The sequence below is a fragment of the Canis lupus genome, chromosome 19, assembly GCF_048164855.1.
Source record: "Canis lupus baileyi chromosome 19, mCanLup2.hap1, whole genome shotgun sequence".
Classification (NCBI taxonomy): Eukaryota; Metazoa; Chordata; class Mammalia; order Carnivora; family Canidae; genus Canis; species Canis lupus.
The window spans coordinates 48,350,184-48,367,094 of record NC_132856.1 but is presented as its reverse complement, the minus strand read 5'-3'; the positions used below and the strand labels follow the sequence as shown (position 1 = coordinate 48,367,094).

Below are 16,911 nucleotides of genomic sequence, written 5' to 3'. Positions count from 1 at the left end.
ATCAATGCAGGACATTTCTAGCTAGTGAGGACGACTTGGAGGGAAATAGACTGGAGTATAGGCTGAGTAGAAGTGGAAAAATCCAGGAGGGCCTCCCTGGAAAGGTGATACTTATGGCCCAAAGCATACGGAGCTGACCATGGGATGAGCACGCCAAATAGAAGGAACAGTTTGTGCAAAGGCAAAAGTGACCAGAATTCACAGGGTGGAGTGAGTTGGACCACTTTCATGGGCACGTAGCAGTCACCCAGGGCCCCCATGCTTACAAGGGCACCACACTGCGTTTGATTTAATGCTTTGCTGTTGCTGTCTTAAAGTTCTGGCGTTTTGAACAAGGAGCCCTGCATTTTCATTTTGCCCCGTGTCTTACAAATTCTAGAACCTGTCCCAAGGAGTAGAATATTCCGTGAGGGCCAGAAGCCCCTTTCCTGGAGCTGGACATGTTCACACAGATGCACACACCTTAGGTATGCCCACCTCATTCATACTGCACTCAATCCATTCACTGCACAAACACCTAGAGTTTTCTTATGTTCCGATGTATCCCTGGGCCTTTCCCACTTCACTGACTACTGATTCACTTCCAACTCCCTGCATTTTTACTGGAGGTCTTTCTCTGATGATGGAGTCCACTCTCTCCATGCAACAAGCAGCCCCAAAGTGTCAGAGAATTAATACTTCCCTGAGATCAGCCCTTAACCAATGACTTTGAAGGTTGGAGGATCAATACCCCAGCTTCCTTGGATCAATACTCCACCCCTCTCTTGGGTGGGATGACTCTGAGGAGTGTGTCTTACACTGTCCCCCAAAGTCTCCAGTGGGATTGAGCTCCATGTCCTTTCAGTGCCAACTTGCTTGAGAGGACTGCCTTCCTTTCTCTACCTCTCTTCCTCACTCCCCAACTGATAAGTCCTAGGATCACCTTCCCCTCCCAAACTACTTGTACTCAAATTCTTGTGTCAGGTCCACTTCTTGGCAAACACAAAGTAAGACAATGTGTGCAAACACAAATGATGCATAGATACAGGCTTTCTTTCCACTTTCTCTTTTAAAAATATTTTATTCATTTATTTGGCAACATGCACAAGCAGGGGGGAGCGGCAGGCAGAGGGAGAGGGAGAAGCAGGACTTCCTGCGGAACAGGGAACCTGATGCAGGATGATGCAGGACACGATCCCAGGACCCTAGGATCATGACCTGAGCTGAAGGCAGATGCTTCACCGACTGAGCCACCGGGGTGCCCCTCCACTGTCTCTTTATTGGGGGTCTGTGGCTGGCAGGATCATTGGAGGTGGCTTCCTTTTGGATCTCCAGGAGGCTCTCCTGGCTGTTCTGGGATTCACATTCTAGAAAAGACAGGGGAGTGTGAGGCTTGTGGAGTAGGGGCCTGCCCCTGTCATGGTGGGACCCTGGGTAGGGAAGAGGACGGGACCCCAAAGTTAGGGGGTGGGTGCAATGCCGGCTGCAGGCCAGCTTAATGAAATAAGGTGGCAGTGTGCAGATAACATGAGAATGTGCAGGTGTGAATATAGAGAATTTTTGGTAATCGAGGTCAGGGGCTAGGTGTGCTGGCTGGAGGTAGACTGCTCCATCATAAGAGCTGTCATCGGGGGTCAGGGAGGCTGGGGCTGAGCAAGCATCTTCAGGGCTGAGATTGGGCAAAGCACTGCAGGACAGCACTAGATGCTGGGCAGAGTTTGCACAGGCAAAAGGGTTTTCTGTAGAGGGTCACAGGCTAAGTTAGCATTGTGTGGACAGGGGGCCCTTTGGGTAGGGGATGAGGGTGAGGCCAAGGTTGGGTATTCTGGGTGAGGTTGTGCAGGCAGGTAGGGCTATGTAGGGCCAGGGTCCATGCCTTGGTTGGGAGGGCAGGGGTGTTAGGAGTGGATAAAGGACAAGCTGGCTGGGTCAGGGCTGAGCTGAGATTGTACAGGAGCAGGACAGTGGGCAGGGGCTGTTGCAAGTAGAACGACTGAAGTCTGGGCCTAGGTTGCCTGAATCGATGGACTGCAAGGGGGACCTGGCTGAGGCTGCGTGTGGGCACAGGGGTTACAGTAAGGAGTCAGGGGCCTGCCGAGGTTTTGCAGGCAGACAGGGGTCAGAGCTGCGCTCCGAGCTTGTGCGGAGGGACCGGCCACAGGCTGAGGTAGTGCGGCGTCTCGTACTCACCGCTGCGAAGCGCGGCCAGGTGCGCAGCAGGTTGAAGAGCGCGTCCCCGGGGCAGTCAGTGCGCACGAGCTGGCGGTGGCCAAGCAGCGTGTAGTCGGGCCGCAGGAAGCCAGCGCGCACTGCGCAGCCAGGGAGCACGTCCTGCACGGTGCGAAGCGCAGCCTCGGTAGGCAGCTCCGCAGTGTAGTTGCCCACGAAGGCCACGCCGAAGCCGCGAGAGTTGTGGCCGAGCGTGTGCGCGCCCACCCAGTGCCAGCCGCGGCCCTCGTACACGTAGCCGTCTGAGCCTATCACGAAACTGTAGGGGGAAGAGGGAAGCAGGCGCCACGCGGCGCGACGGCGGCCCCGCCTTTCCTCCGGCCCCCGCCCCAGTTCTGCACCTGACCCAAGTCCCGCTCGGTCGCTGTGGCTCTGCCCTGTCCATCCTCCTCCCACTCCCCACGTGCCACTGCAGAAACCATCCCATTTTTCTGGATCTGTCCGTCGGCATTGGCCACCTCCCTTTCTACCCTGTGCCCTCGGTGTCTCAGGTACAGCTCCTGCCCAATTCAGAGACCTTTTCAGCCTTAGGTCATATTTCATCACTGCTCCGTCCCAGACCCAGGTCTTAACCACAGGTCCTGCGTCCTTTCCTAGCTCCTACCCTAGACCCAAGAATCCCACCGCGAGAGCCAGGACCGGGTCAAGACCACGCCCCCTTTCACCTTTCTCAGCTCTCCCCAAACTCCTCCTCCGGCCCGCCCCCTTGGCTCCAGTCCAAGCCCCGCCCCTGGCCCCGCCCCGCCCACCCCGTCTGTCTCCTAAGAGGTTCCAGAGCCCACCCGCGCAGCTTACCTGTAGCCAATGTCGTCCCAACCCCGGGTATCCTGGTGGAAGTGCTGCATAGAGCGCATGTCGGCGGCGCAGTGCGCGAAATCCGTGCAGGGTGGCGCGGGAATGTATGTGTGATGCACGTACAGGAACCCGAGTGGCAGCTGCAGCGACCTCGGGCTGCCCCGATAGGGCGCGGCGCCCCAGCGGCAACGGGGGTGGATGGCCGGGCACCCTGCAGAGAAGGAAGTCCAGGGCTGGGGTCAGCCAGCGTTTCTCTGCCCGCCGCCTACACCCCCATTAGAACGCACATATGGACCATCCCTCCAGACTTGAGGACATGTCCATCTCGCACCAGACCCCCCCCCCCCCCACTGGGATCCAAACTAAATTTAACAGCATCTCAGTTCCGTTGCAATATCTGCTATGCTTCCCATCACCTTGAGGATGAACCCCACGAATCTTAGCTCTTATTTTAAGGCCCTTTGCAATCCAGGACTCAACACTCTGCAGCTGGCTCTGCTCTGAGTTCTAGGGGAGGGACAGCCACAGTGAGAAAAGAGGAATTTCAGCCCCCATTTATCATTCTCTGATTGTGTGCTACTTGCTTTACTTGCTTCGTCTTTAAGCCACCCAGCACATCCAAGAGGAACCAATGATCTTCCCAGGCTTCACTAAAGAAGGTGAGTTTCGGAGAAGTGAAGCAACTTCCCTAAAGATGCACAGGAGTAACTGGCTGAACTTCCACTTGAACCTCTGTGCCTTTGTATGTGCTGAGCCCACCTCCTCAAATGCCCTCTACCTCCCCCAGCCTTTTTTTTTGGCGGTGGGGGGGGGGGGGGAATGAACTTTTATTCATCCTTTAAGACTCAAATCTAGCCTTTCCTTACCTGTGCAGCTGCCCTGGCTCTCCAGCCTGAACTGCTCTTTCTCCCTCTGCAATCGGTCCTGGATCCCCCTGACCAAATGAAGCTATGAGTGTCTGTATCTGTGTTGGGGGGTGAGGGTCATAGGGCGTGGGGACCCTTCTCACCCAGGAAGGCCTCAGTGAATTCCTTGGTAGCATTGGTGGCCACCTCTGCCAGCTGTTCTTGGCTCATGCCCCTCAGCTGAGGGTGTGTTGGCTCCAGCCTCTGTAGCAGGATGAGGGCCCCCCATACCTGCTGGGTCAAGGTGGGGGTTGAAGTTAGAGCAGCTGTGTTCTGCCGTCGGAAGTTGCTGCGAAATCCTGGATCTCCAGCCACCCCGGCTCCATAGTATTCGCTCAGCAGGTGGCTGAGAGGTGGCCTAGGCTCAGGGGTTCGGCTGAGATAATCTCCAAGGAGGACTCCATCCAGCGCCCCATTGAGGAAGGCCATGGTGACTGGCGATGTCCCAGAGTGTAAGAGTGTGAAGGTCCGGGGGGCAGATAGCTGATCCCAGCAACCCTCAGTCCCCAGGCCCGCATGGCTCCAGGTCTGAGGGCCCTGGAGGAAGGACAGACCCAGGTCTCTGGCCAGGGTGACCACCAGGAGGCTGTCCACAGTGGTTGGGGACCTGGCTTTGGCACCTGGCAAGGAAGTGTGGACATCTGGAGAGGTGACTGGGACATCTGGAGAGCCAGGTCTAATACCTGTAGAGGTGGGTTTGACATCGAGATCAGTGGCTTTAATATTTGGAGATGTGGCTCCAACATCTGCAGAGGTGACATCTGGGGGGGCATCCCTGGGTTCTAGGGATGTGGCTCTTACATCAGGAACCATGACTCCAGTGTCTGGAAAGGTGGTTCCAGCATCCAGAGGGGTGGCTGTGCTGTCCAAGGGCAGGTTTACAACCCTGCGACCCTGTAGCCCTGCCTCCAGTCCTGCCAGAAGAGGCTCCACAGCCACTGTTGAGCCATCGGGTGCCAGCACCACTCCATATTCCTGCCTGTCCCGAATACCATGTTGGGCCATGTCCTTGGTGAGGGCTCTAAGCTCTGGGCTCACTTGGTGGGGATCCAGATTGGTGGCTTTGAGATTTTGCCGCTCCAGCAGGAAGTGATGGAGGAGATCACGGGGGCCAGAGTCCTGGACTAACAGCAGCCACGCAGAAGCCACATGGCTCGCCTTGGTGGCTGGTACCTTCTGCTCCAGCTCAGCCAGGGCCTGGATGACAGAGTCCATGAGCAGGGGTAAGGTTGCTGCAGGAGGAGGAACAACATTAACCCAGTGGCCCAGCACCCCCTTGTTCCTCTCCCTGCTGCTTCCACATTTTCTCAGTGCCCCCAACTCTTCATCAGACAACCCTATGACCACTACCACTGTCCTTGTGTAGATGAGGAGACTGAGGCACAGATAACAGGTTAAGGAGCTTAGACGATCAGTGAGCACTGGGGAGCCATGGCAGGTTCATGAGCAGGAGAGAGACATGGCCTGGTTAATATTCTAAGATTGCCCCTTTGGCTACCCTGTGGAGCACAGACTTGGAGGAAGCTAGAGTAGGGAAGGGGACACAGTGTGGGTGTAAGCAATGAAGGTGGCTGAAGCCAGGGTGGAAGCAGTGTGATAGACAAAAATGGGCAGAGTTCCCAGGTGTTTTGAGGGGGAAATGGACAGTTCTTCGTGATGAATTGGAGTTTGGGGGATTTTAGAGGGAAAGGTGTCTCTAGGGATGGCCAGGGGAGAGAGTGGGCTTGTGCCCAGTGAGGGAAATGTCAGTGGCTGAACCTAGAACCTAGGAATGCTGGACTCAGAGCTGAGTGGGATGTTGAATGATAGCTGATAATTATTAGACATTTACTATGTGTCAGGCACCATTCTAGGTGACTTATAAAATTTAACCCCATTAATCCTCACAATGACCCTGTGAGCACAGAGAGGTTGAATCATCTGCATAGGGTTACACAACTAGGAAGTGGCAGAGGCAGGATTTGAACCCGGGAAGTTTTAATCCTTACACTGTCCAGAATCTAGGTTCTTCTCCAGACAGTCTACACTATGATTCCTCTATAACTTTGTTCTTTTCTTTGCCTAAAATGCCCTTTCCTGTTTCTCCATCAAGTAGAGTTTTTATCCTTCTTCCTGTCCTAAATCTATGTTCTCTCCTCCAGGAAACTTTCCTGATTTTTGCTCTTCTGGCCCAAGCCCTTCCCCTAGCTTCTGTCCTGACCTCACGGGGAGCATCTGGAGACTGGAGGTTCTTTGAGACTGGGGCCTCCTGAGGTATCCAGCGTCACCCTGTACAGGGCTGGACACAGAGGGGGCAGCAGTCCACTTTTGCAGCACTGAGTCCTGGCCCCAGATCTCTGCCTTCTGACCCACCTGTCCCTGGCTCCAGCCGCAGCAGCAATCCGAGCAGGATCCAGAGGACACCCTGGGCCACCATTGGGGGGTTCCAGCTTCTGAGGGGCATTTCCAGTTGACCTTAGCTGAGACCTTGGCAGAACTGGAAGAGGATAGGCATGGAGAACTGAGCAGTGCCTTTGGCTACTGTCAAAGTCCAGGGGTGAATGACATGGCTGCCCCTTGCGGAGCTGTGGGCGGGAGGTAGTGGAAGCATGGAAACAGAGTGCCATGGGTCAAGGTCATCTGGATTTCAGGGGCTCTCCCATCCTATCCTGTCCCTCCCAGGCTGAGGTCAAGGGTCAGCAAGCCAGGCCCATCCCAGGAGGGGCCTGGAGCCCAAGTAGTTTACACTCCAACAACTCTGCCCATTCCCAAGAGAGGTAGACTGAGGCCAGTCCAGCAAGCCCTACTCACTTCCTGTAATTATTATTCTGGAGCTGCAGCTGGCCACCAGAGGGGACTCTCACCTGCCTGCCCAACTGGTAAGACCGGCTGTGCTGGTGGAGGAGAGAGAAGGAAAGACCTTGTGTTGGGACTGCCTCTTGCCTTCTTTGCTGCCAGCACCTCAATCTCAGGCAAAGGGTGGGTGCAGGGGCTGGGGATTGTTTTTGATGAAGCCTGTTCTGAGCCCCTGGTATCAGGAGCTATCACCTCTTACCCAGTTCCAGGTCCTGGGCCCAAGCATCCAAAGGTAGCGGGGGAGCAGGGATGGGGCTGGAGCATTCAAGACCCTGGCTTTGTCCCAGAAGCTGGCTTCTGGGCTCACCTGGGTTGACAGTGAGGGGTCCTCCTCTTTTCTGGTGCAGTGTGGGTGGCTGAGTCCTGTACTGATGAACCTGCCTCCCCTTTATCCCAGTGTCAGGTGGGATGGGCTCCAAGTGGTTGGGGCTGCGGTGTGAATTGCTTCATTGTGGGCCTCCCACCCCGAAACCAGCCTGGGGAGTTTCCAGGAGGCCCACCAGGCTGAGGACTCAGCATGGGGCGGACCCTGGGCGGGCCTGGGAATGCCCAGGCTGAGCCAGACCTGGGATTCCCCAGGGGGAAGGGGGGGCTTCTGCAGATATAGAGTATCCTCTCTCTGGGGACCCAGCATCACACAGTGGGGGCTCAGGGAGTAAGGTGCCCTGGGAGGGAGGGGATGGAGGCCACTCCCCAGGGGATTCCAAGGAAATCTCTGCGTCCCAGTTTCCAAGGATTTGGAGAAAAGGGCGGGGAAGGGCGGGCAGGGAGAGAAGGTGGCTCTGCCTGGTAAAACCACATGGAGGATTTGGACTGCATGTCTACCTGGTGGGAGGGCTGAGTGAGGAGAGGAAGGCATTCACCTAGGGTGTAAAATTGAAGGTGTTGCTGAACATCTGTCATCAAGTCATATATATATATATATATATATATATATATATATATATATATATATATTTTAAGTCATATATTTTTAAAAGATTTTATTTATTTATTCATGAGAGACACAGACACACACACACACACACACACACACACAGAGAGAGAGAGAGAGAGAGAGAGAGGCAGAGACCCAGGCAGAGGGAGAAGCAGGCTCCATGCAGGGAACGGGAACCCGACCTGGGACTCAATCCTGGGTCTCCAGGACCATGCCCTGAGCAGGTCCTAAAGGCAGGTGCTAAACTGCTGAGCCACCCAGGGATCCCCCATCAAGTCATATTTTAATGTGATATTTTAAAAGACCAAAGTGGATGCAAAAAAAAAAAAATCCATGTTAAACAAAATACCAACTTTTTAGAGAAAGACAGGATCAAGAACAGCCCTGTGCTGAGGCATACTAGTGTCAGAGGTGAAAGTTAAAATCAGGAATTGTGATCTTGTCTTTGTCTCCTTTGCTTTACCGCTAGTGCTCCCAAAATGGGGTGGCTAAGGAGATCCCCACCTAGTGTCTACCTAGCAATGATCTTGCCTTGGCATATGGATGCTGGGTTTGTCTCTCTGTGTCTCTCACCGATTGTAGCCTCAGGGGACCCTTCTGGCTTTATGTCACCATCCATTTATGCTCATTTTACCCAGCCGGAAGGTAAGCTCAGAGGGGTTAAGTAACTTGCTCAAGGTCACATAGCTGAAACCTGGGGAGTACTCCACTATTCTGTGTCTGGGTCAAGGTCAGAGTAATTCACATTGGGAACCTGTTTGCAGACTTGCTGTGGAGTGACTTCACACCCAAGAATTCCTGGGCCAGCCAGCCAGCCAGCCAGCCGGCCTTGATTCCCTTTTGAAGCTTGGAATTGGTGGCAGAGGCTAGGTAGAGTCCAAGCTAGAAGCATGTTATGGCTGGCCAGCATTTCCCTTAGAGCCTGTCTGGGATTTGTGTCCTCGGGTAGGACCCTTCCTCCAGGAAGCCTCCCTGATTACCCCTGGTTCCCCCCTTTTCCCATCCTGGCTCTCTAGCCCAAGGTACCTCCCTTTGACTTGGGCCCATTCATACAGAGCTAGGAGTTTCTCTGTCAGGTTCCATCTCCCCCAAACTAGGACATGCATGGTCCTCTTACAGTGCCCAGAAGTACCTGGCACAGGCCAGGGCCCAGGTGGGTGGCAGGGAAGTATTGCTGAGTGCATAAAAATTCCTGATTGAGGATCTGGGGTCAGTTTGGGATTGGATTCTGAAACACGAACATGTACACACACACATGCAGGTACCCACACTCCAAAGGGCCTGGGCTGGGCTGGGCCTGGGAGTTACAAGAAAGGCTGGGATTCCCATGACGAATCACCACTCCCTGCCCCTACTTCCCTTATAACTCCTGAGGACCACCTGTCAGGTCAAAGCCCCTCCAGGCTGCAGAGAGACCACTAGTCTCAGGAGAATAGTCGTTGTCTGGGGCCTGGGGACAGCTCTAATGGAGGTAGCCTTGATCCAGCCCTGGGCCCTGGATCTGAAGTGAAGGTGGGATCATGGCCAGAGGAAGAGGAAATTGGGCAAGACTGGGCTTGGGGCCAACTTCAGAGTTAACCATGTTCACTTTGGTAGCAGAAGAATAGTCACGAAGACCCTGATAATAATAATCTTTAATAATAAAAACTGCAGTATGCAGGGCTTTAAGCTAAGATTTTATATTCCTGCATTTTTTTTTTTTTCTTCAGCTCTGGGTTTTGTTAAGAGATGTAGAACAGGAGTCTGCAGATGACAGCCTGTTATGTATACAATGTCTTTTTTTGCTTTTGGGGTTTTTTCAAGGTGAAATCCACCCAATATAAACTGAACCATTTAAAAGTGTATAATTCGGGGCACCTGGGTGGTTCAGTGGTTGAGCATCTGCCTTCGGCTCAGGTCGTGATCCTGGGGCCCTGGGATCCTCGAGTCCCGCATCAGGCTCCCTGAGGGGAGCCTGCTTCTCCCTCTGCCTATGTCTCTGCCTCTCTTTCTGTGTCTCTGATGAATAAATAAATAAAATCTTAAAAAACCCCAAAGTGTATAATTCTATAGCATGTAGTACATTCATAATGTGCAACCATCACCTCTGTATGGTTCCAGAACATTTCCATCACCCGGAAATAAAACCCTGTACCCATTAGCAGTCACTTGTCTCCCAGCTTCTGGGAACCACTGACCTGCTCTCTATCTCTATGTGTTTGCCTGTTCTGGACGTTTCACATACATGGACTCAGATACTATGTGACTTTTGGTGTCTGGCTGCTTTTTCACTCAGGATAACATTTATGAGGCTCATCTGTGTTGTGGCATGAATTGGTACTTCTTATCATGGATCATTCTTTTTTTCTGGCTGAATAATATTCCATTGTAGGGATGTGCCACAATTTGTGTAAATAAACAAAGAAATTTATGTAAGTAAATTACTAGAGCACATCCTCCCCCATTCACTTACGTATTGTCTATGACTGTCCTCATGCTGCAATGGCAGAGTTGAATCTCAGCAGCAGAGACCACCTGACCTGCAAAACCGAAGTATTTAATACATGGCTTCCCCTCCCCCAGCTTTATTGAGATATAAATGACATGTAACATTGTGTAAGTGTAAGCAGTGCAACATGATGATTTGATATGTGTATGTTGCAAAATGTTTACCACAATAAGGTTAGTTAACACATCCCATCACCTCACATAGTTATCTTTTCTTTCTTTCTTTTTTTTTTTTTTTTGTGGTGAGAACTTTTAAGACCTACTCCCTTAGCAACTTTCAAGTGTTACGATACAGTACTGTTAACTAGAGTGACATTGCTGGACATTGGATCCTCAGACCTTACGTATCTTGTAACTAGAAGTTTGTACCCTCTGACCAGCATCTCCCCGTTTCCCCATCCTCAACCCCTGGCAACTACTACTCTGCTTCTATGAGTTCATTTTATTTGTTTTTTTAGATTCCACACATAAGTAAGATCACACAGTCTTTGTCTTTGTCTGGCTTATTTCCCTTAGGATAATGCCCTTAACTTCCATTCATGCTGTTGCAGGATTTCCTTCCTTTTTTATGGCTGAATAATACTCCATTATATATGTACACCACCTTTTAAAAAACTATTCATTTACTGAGAGACTCTTAGGTTGTTTCTACTTCTTAATGATGGTGAATCATGCTGCAGAGAATATGAGGGTGCAGATATCTCTTTGGGATAGTGATTTCATTTCCTTCAAATATATGTGGACTTTCAATAAAAAGTTGAGCTGAGCCATTTAAGCCAGGTCTAAATCCTCACTCTGCTGCTTACTAGCTGGAGTGAGTGGGTTAATCTCTAGCTCTCATTTTGTCTCTCTCCAGAATGGGAGAATAGTACCAACCTCATAGGGTTATTTTGGGAGCTAAATGAGGTGGTCCTAACTGCATAGACCATCCTTGCATGGGGAAAGCGGGCAATGAGTAGATAGTTTCTGCTCACTTAGCCACCGGCCCTAGCCTCACCAGCAGAGGTGCCAGCCCACAGGATACTCTATGATGGCTGGAGTCACGCTTCCTGTATGAGTCTGGATTCACAGGCATGTATTATTTCTGTATCTGGGGTATTTGTCTAAGCCAAGGCTTCCCTGCTGGCCTTGCCCTCACAGCAGCCAGCTGGGCTTCAGGGCTGGGCCTTCAGCCAGTCTGGAACCACAGCCAGATCACTGAAGCCAGGTAGACTAGCCCCAGAATTGGTAGAACCCAATTTGCTAAAGGAAAAAGCAAAGTTGTAGTGTGAGTCAATGACTCCGCAGCCTCCAGCCAGGGGCTGGCAGGGAGAAGTTGACTTCAGTTGCATCTTTCTAGGAGAATAGAGGTGAGATTTAATCTCTCAACACCTGGTCCTAGAACTGGAGAGGAGGGAGTTTTGTAACTGAGGACATGAGATATTTTAGTGAAATCGTGAGCTCAGCCCTTGGCGGTATGCTAGAGGCCAAGAATGAGTGTGGAGTAAGTGGGGCTAGATGTTGGTACACCCTGGGGAATATTTACTGAGCACCTACGGCTCCTAGCTGTTGTCATCCTGCTATGAGAGAATGACACAAGGCAAAGGGCTTTAACCACTCTTTTCTTTTCTTTTTTAAAGATTTTATTTATTTATTCATGAGAGGCACACAGAGAGAAAGAGGCAGAGACACAGGCAGAGGGAGGAGCAGGCCCCATGCAGGGAGCCTGATTGAAGACTTGATCTCGGGTCTCCAGGATCAGGTCCTGGGCTGAAGGTGGCGCTAAGCCTCTGGGCCACTGGGGCTGCCCACTATTTTCTAAACAGAAGAAATATATTCAAAAGTAGAGAGAATTATATAGTGAATCCCCATATGTATCCATCATCCAATTGACATGTCAACTCATGAGCTATCTTATTTTTTCCATAACTGCCACCGACTGCCTCTCTTCTGTGATGTTCTCTGCCATTGGTGATCATTGCCTAGCCCTATTAATCTGCTAGCAGCTACAACAGAGTAGTATTGGATGATTTATTCCTTCTTTATTTATTAGCTGGAATACGTCTAGAGAGAGAAACAACCTCTCATCTACCATTTGGTTTCCCAGTGATACAATTCACATGGAAAGACAAGATCAAGGCTTGTCATCTTTCCTTCCCTGGTTTTCAGAGTGGTTACTGGGCTCCTTAAAATCCTCCAAAGGTAAATAATGAGATTTCCCTCTCCCCCCATATTTTTACAAATCATGGATTTAAACTATTGAAATGTGTCAATACATTGCTGTTTAAAAAAAATTATAATATTCAAACTACTATGTCTTCTTTGGCCAGTGGGAGCCTCTTCACTTTGACTCCTGAGTTCTTTTGACAAGACTGTTTCTTGCTTTATGATGTAACAAGATATTCTTGTATATTTCCTGCCACAACCTGGGAAATCAACCATTTCCCCAGGGAGCCCTTCTTTCTTTGATTGGAAAGTGGTACTTAGAGATAGCAATCAAGGTGATAAAGGTGCTCATGGCTGCTGGGTTAGTTGTTGATTCTAGGACTTTTCATTGGACAGAAATAGGAAATCCCATACCATTTTTTCTTTTTGATTATTTATTTAAAAATTTTTTGAGAGAGTTAGAATGTGGGTGTGAGTGGGGTAGGGGCAGAGAAGAAGAAAGGGAGAGAGAGAATCCCAAGCAGGCTCCACGTCCTACGCCCTTGTATGGAGCGAGATGTAGGGCTCATCTCATGACCCCTGAGATCATGACCTGAGCCAAAATCAAGAGTTTGATGCTTAACTGACTGAGCCACCCAGGTGCATCCCCCTATCATTTTAAAAATAAAATACATTGGGGATCCCTGGGTGGCTCAGTGGTTGAATCTGCCTTCAGTCCAGGGTGTGATCCTGGAGTCCTGGGATCGAGTCCTGCATCAGGCTCCCTGAATGGAGCCTGCTTCTCCCTCTGCCTATGTCCCTCTCTCTCTCTCTCTCTCTCTCTCTCTCTGTGTGTGTCTCTCATGAATAAATAAATAAAATCTAAAAAAATATGTCATGAATTTATGCTGATACTTCCAATTCTTATTCAGAATTACATGGTTCTTACTTAAACTGATCGACCTTATACCTATATTTTCTTTTTCCTCACACTGGAAATCCAAATTCCCAATTTGCTTCATTCCACAATCACGGACATCAATCTTACAATAACATGCCAATGGTGCCTGAAACAATATGATTATTGGAAACTGGTTTAAGCCTTTCTCTCTCTGGTTCTTTTTGTCCTTTGGGCATATCCCACTGTGGGTGTGCTATCAAATTACTATGCTATCAGGTCACTTGAAGTAGTTTCTTTCTGCACATTTGTACCATTCACCTGAACTTTTTGATTTTTAAGGGATTTTTTTTTAAGAGCAGGAAGTTTTAACTTACAACAGCACCAACAAAAAAAACACCTCATGATAAGATTATACATTACTGTGTAACAAGAAACATTACATAACTAGAAAATATCTAAAACAATAGGATTAATATTATAATTATTATTATTAATTTGTTACAATTGTTGAAAATTCATCTCATGATTCCACCCTTCTGTTTAAAAATATCTCTGAAATATTATATTATAACAAATTCAACTTAGAGTAGCTGGGCCTTTCAAATAAGGTAATGTCCCATTACTTTTTTAAATTGTGAAATATACATAATATAAACCTTATTATTTGAACCATTTTATGTGTACAGTTCAGAAGAATTAAGTACATTTACATTGTTATACAACTACCACCATATTTATCCCCAGAACTTTCTCATCTTCCCAAACAGAAACTCCGTCCCCACTTAGCATAATATCTTTAAGGTTCATCCATGTTGTACCCTGGGTCAGATTTTTTTTTTTTTTTTTTGAGAGACCAAGAGAGAGGGAGAGGGAGAGAGAGAATCCCATGCATGTTCCATGCCTAGCCTGGAGCCTGACTTGGGGCTCCATCTCACAACTCCAAGATCATGACCTGAGCCAAAATCAAGAGTTGTATGCTTAACCAACTGAGCCACTCAGGCGTCCCTGTTTTTTTCCTTTTCAGGCTGAACAAAATTCCATCATATAGATAGACCGCATTTTGTTTATCCATTCATTTGTTGATGGACATTTGGGTTGTTTCCTCTTTGGGCTTTTTTTAAAAAAATATTTTATTTATTTATTCATGGGACACACACACACAGAGAGAGAGAGAGAGAGAGAGAGAGAGGCAGACACAGGCAGAGGGAGAAGCAGGCTCCACACAGGGAGCCTGACGTGGGACTTGATCCGGGATCTCCAGGATCACGCCCTGGGCTGAAGGCGGCGCTAAACCGCTGAGCCACCCGGGCTGCCCCCTCTTTGGGCTTATTGTGAATAGTACTGCTGTGAACCTGAGTGGACAAATATTTGTTTGAGTTGAGTTACTGTTTTCTTTTCTTTTGGTATATACCCAGAAGTGGAATTGCTGGATCGTGTGGTGATTATATGTTTGATTTTTTAAGAAATTGCCACACTGTTTGCCATAGTGGCTGCACCATCTTACATTCCCACCAGTGGTTCATAAGGGTTCCAATTTCTCTACATTCTTGCCAACATTCATTATTTTCTTTTTTATAATAGCCATCCTAATGGGTGTGAAGTGAGGGAATTATTTTTTGAATTTAATATTACCTTAGAATTATGTAAGATATTTACGTGATTCTAAAGTCAAATCTGCAAAACAAGGTATATAGAGAAACATCTAGCTTCTATTCGTGTACTTTTCATCATGTTCTTTTCCTCTTCTTTAGGTAATCCTTTGTAATTTTTCATGGTCTCTCTATATATATCTCCCACTTCCCTGTTTTTCCACTTAATATAGTTTCTTGGAGATCTCTCCATGCCAGGATAGAGAGAGATTCCTCATTCCTTTTTACAGCTGCAAAGGACTCCATCATGTAGCTGTGCCTTGGTTTATTCAACCATTCCCTATTGATGGGCTTATGGGCTATTTCCAGTCTTTTGATATTTTAAATAATGCTCTTATGAAAAGCCATGTTCATTTACCTTTTCTTACTTTTGCAAGGGAATCATTGGGATATATTCCCCTAAATGGATAAATGTGTATATATTTTTGCCAGATATTACCAATTTCTCCTCCCGAGGGCTTATATCTCTTTGCCTTCCCACTAGTAGAGCTTTTTCATTTGATCTGATGGACTTCTATACATACTTCAAAACCTATCTCCAAGTATCCTGGTTTTGGGAGGCCTTTCCTTCTCCTCTGGCTTTCTCCTCTTGGCTTTTCCAGCTCTAGGCTTCTTTCTCTGGCTCAGCCCTGACCCTGAGAGGTTGCGAGTGTGTGTCCAACTCTACATTTTCCAGACCGAGGGCTTCTTGAATGCAGGCTCTAGGCCTGAGTCTTCCTAAGGCATCCAGCACAGAACTGGGCACAGAGAGGTGACAATGACAGATTTGCTGTCTGAACAAAGGACAGCCCCTTAGCCCTGGGCCTCCCTTGCTGGCTCCTACTAGGCCAGGGGAAAAGAACCAGGTCAAGCCGGCCAATACCCTGGCTTCTGCCATCTGCCCTCTCGCTGAGACACCTGTACCCAAGGGTGGTAAACTCCGTGTGGGTGTCTGTGACCTGCATGGCTCCCACGCAGAGGGATGGAAATCTGCTTGAGGTCAGGGAGACCCCATGTCCAGTTCAGTCTTCCCTCTCCCTAGGTGGAGCATCTCCCCTCTCTGTGCCTTGATTTCTTCAATCTAAAACAATAATCATGTGTCTATCTCATGGCCTGAGCCAAGGAATCAGTGGTATAAAATCATATCAACTCACTTCCCACCATTTATTTATTTGCTATGTATTTATTATTGCAGTGAAATTCATGTAATGTAAAATTAATCATTTTTATTTTATTTTTAAAAATATTTTATTTATTTATTCATGAGAGACACTGAGAGAGGCAGAGACACAGGTAGAGGGAGAAGTAGGCTCCCTGTGGGAAGCCCGATGCGGGACTCCATCCCAGGACCCTGGGATCACGACCTGAGCCAAAGGCAGATGCTTAAACACTGAGTCACCCAGGCACCCAAATTAATAATTTTAAAAAAGAGAATAGTACAGTGGCATTTAGTGTATTTACAGTGTTGTGCAACCATCACCCCTCTTTGGTTCCAGAACATTTTCATCGCCCTGGATGGAAACTCCATGCTGATTATGTAATGACTTTGCATTTCCCCTCCTTTCAGCCCCTGGCAACCACCACTCTGCTTTTTTTGTCTCTAAGAATTACCTATTCTGGACCTTGCTTATAAATGGGATCATACACTATGTGACTTTGGTGATTGGCTTCTTTCATTCAATGTGATGATCCTGAGATTCATCCATGTTGTAGTGTGTGTCAGGGCTCCAATTCCTTTTTACAGCTGAATAACATTCCATTGTGTGTGTAGGGGGCATTTTGTTTATCCATTCGTGATTTCATGGACATTTCAGGTGTTTCCGGTTTTGGCTATTGTGAATAGTGCTGCTGTGAACATGTGTGTACACATACTTGTTTGAATACTGTTTTCAATTCTTTGGGGTCTGTACCTAGAAGTGGAATGGCTGGGCCATATGGTACCTCTGTGTTTAACTTTTTAAGGGACCACCAAACACTTTATATCTCTGTTGCCTCACAGAGCCAGTAAAGAGAGAATTCCAACTGAAGAAACCTAAGTCCCCATTTTATAGCCAAGGAAGGGTAGTCTCCCCACACCATTCTGTGCTATTG

General features: G+C 48.6%; 2 protein-coding genes across 2 annotated transcripts in view; one reads left to right on the top strand and one right to left on the bottom strand.

The window, feature by feature from the left end:
• CYP4F22 (cytochrome P450 family 4 subfamily F member 22) overlaps window positions 1-16,911 on the top strand; it is a 68,345-nt gene that overhangs the window by 11,587 nt on the left and 39,847 nt on the right. The gene's annotated exons all lie outside the window — the stretch shown is intronic.
• On the bottom strand, window positions 1,041-6,466 carry PGLYRP2 (peptidoglycan recognition protein 2). Its single transcript, XM_072788136.1, has 5 exons — window positions 6,261-6,466; window positions 4,013-5,140; window positions 3,004-3,214; window positions 2,170-2,467; window positions 1,041-1,346 (listed from the first exon to the last, which is right to left on the bottom strand). Exons 1-5 carry the CDS (start codon window positions 6,349-6,351, stop codon window positions 1,257-1,259), a joined length of 1,818 nt encoding a protein of 605 aa, XP_072644237.1. The 5' UTR covers window positions 6,352-6,466; the 3' UTR covers window positions 1,041-1,256.

What these genes read in the sequence shown, in the direction of transcription:
- PGLYRP2 (XM_072788136.1), bottom strand. Translation starts at nt 6,351, where the DNA reads ATGCCCCTCAGAAGCTGGAACCCCCCAATGGTGGCCCAGGGTGTCCTC. An exon ending in GCGGCTGGAGCCAGGGACAG is followed by an intron (nt 5,141 to 6,260) that starts GTGGGTCAGAAG and finishes CTCCTCCTGCAG; the next exon opens with CAACCTTACCCCTGCTCATG. An exon ending in CCTGGCCGCGCTTCGCAGCG is followed by an intron (nt 1,347 to 2,169) that starts GTGAGTACGAGA and finishes TGTCTTTTCTAG; the next exon opens with AATGTGAATCCCAGAACAGC.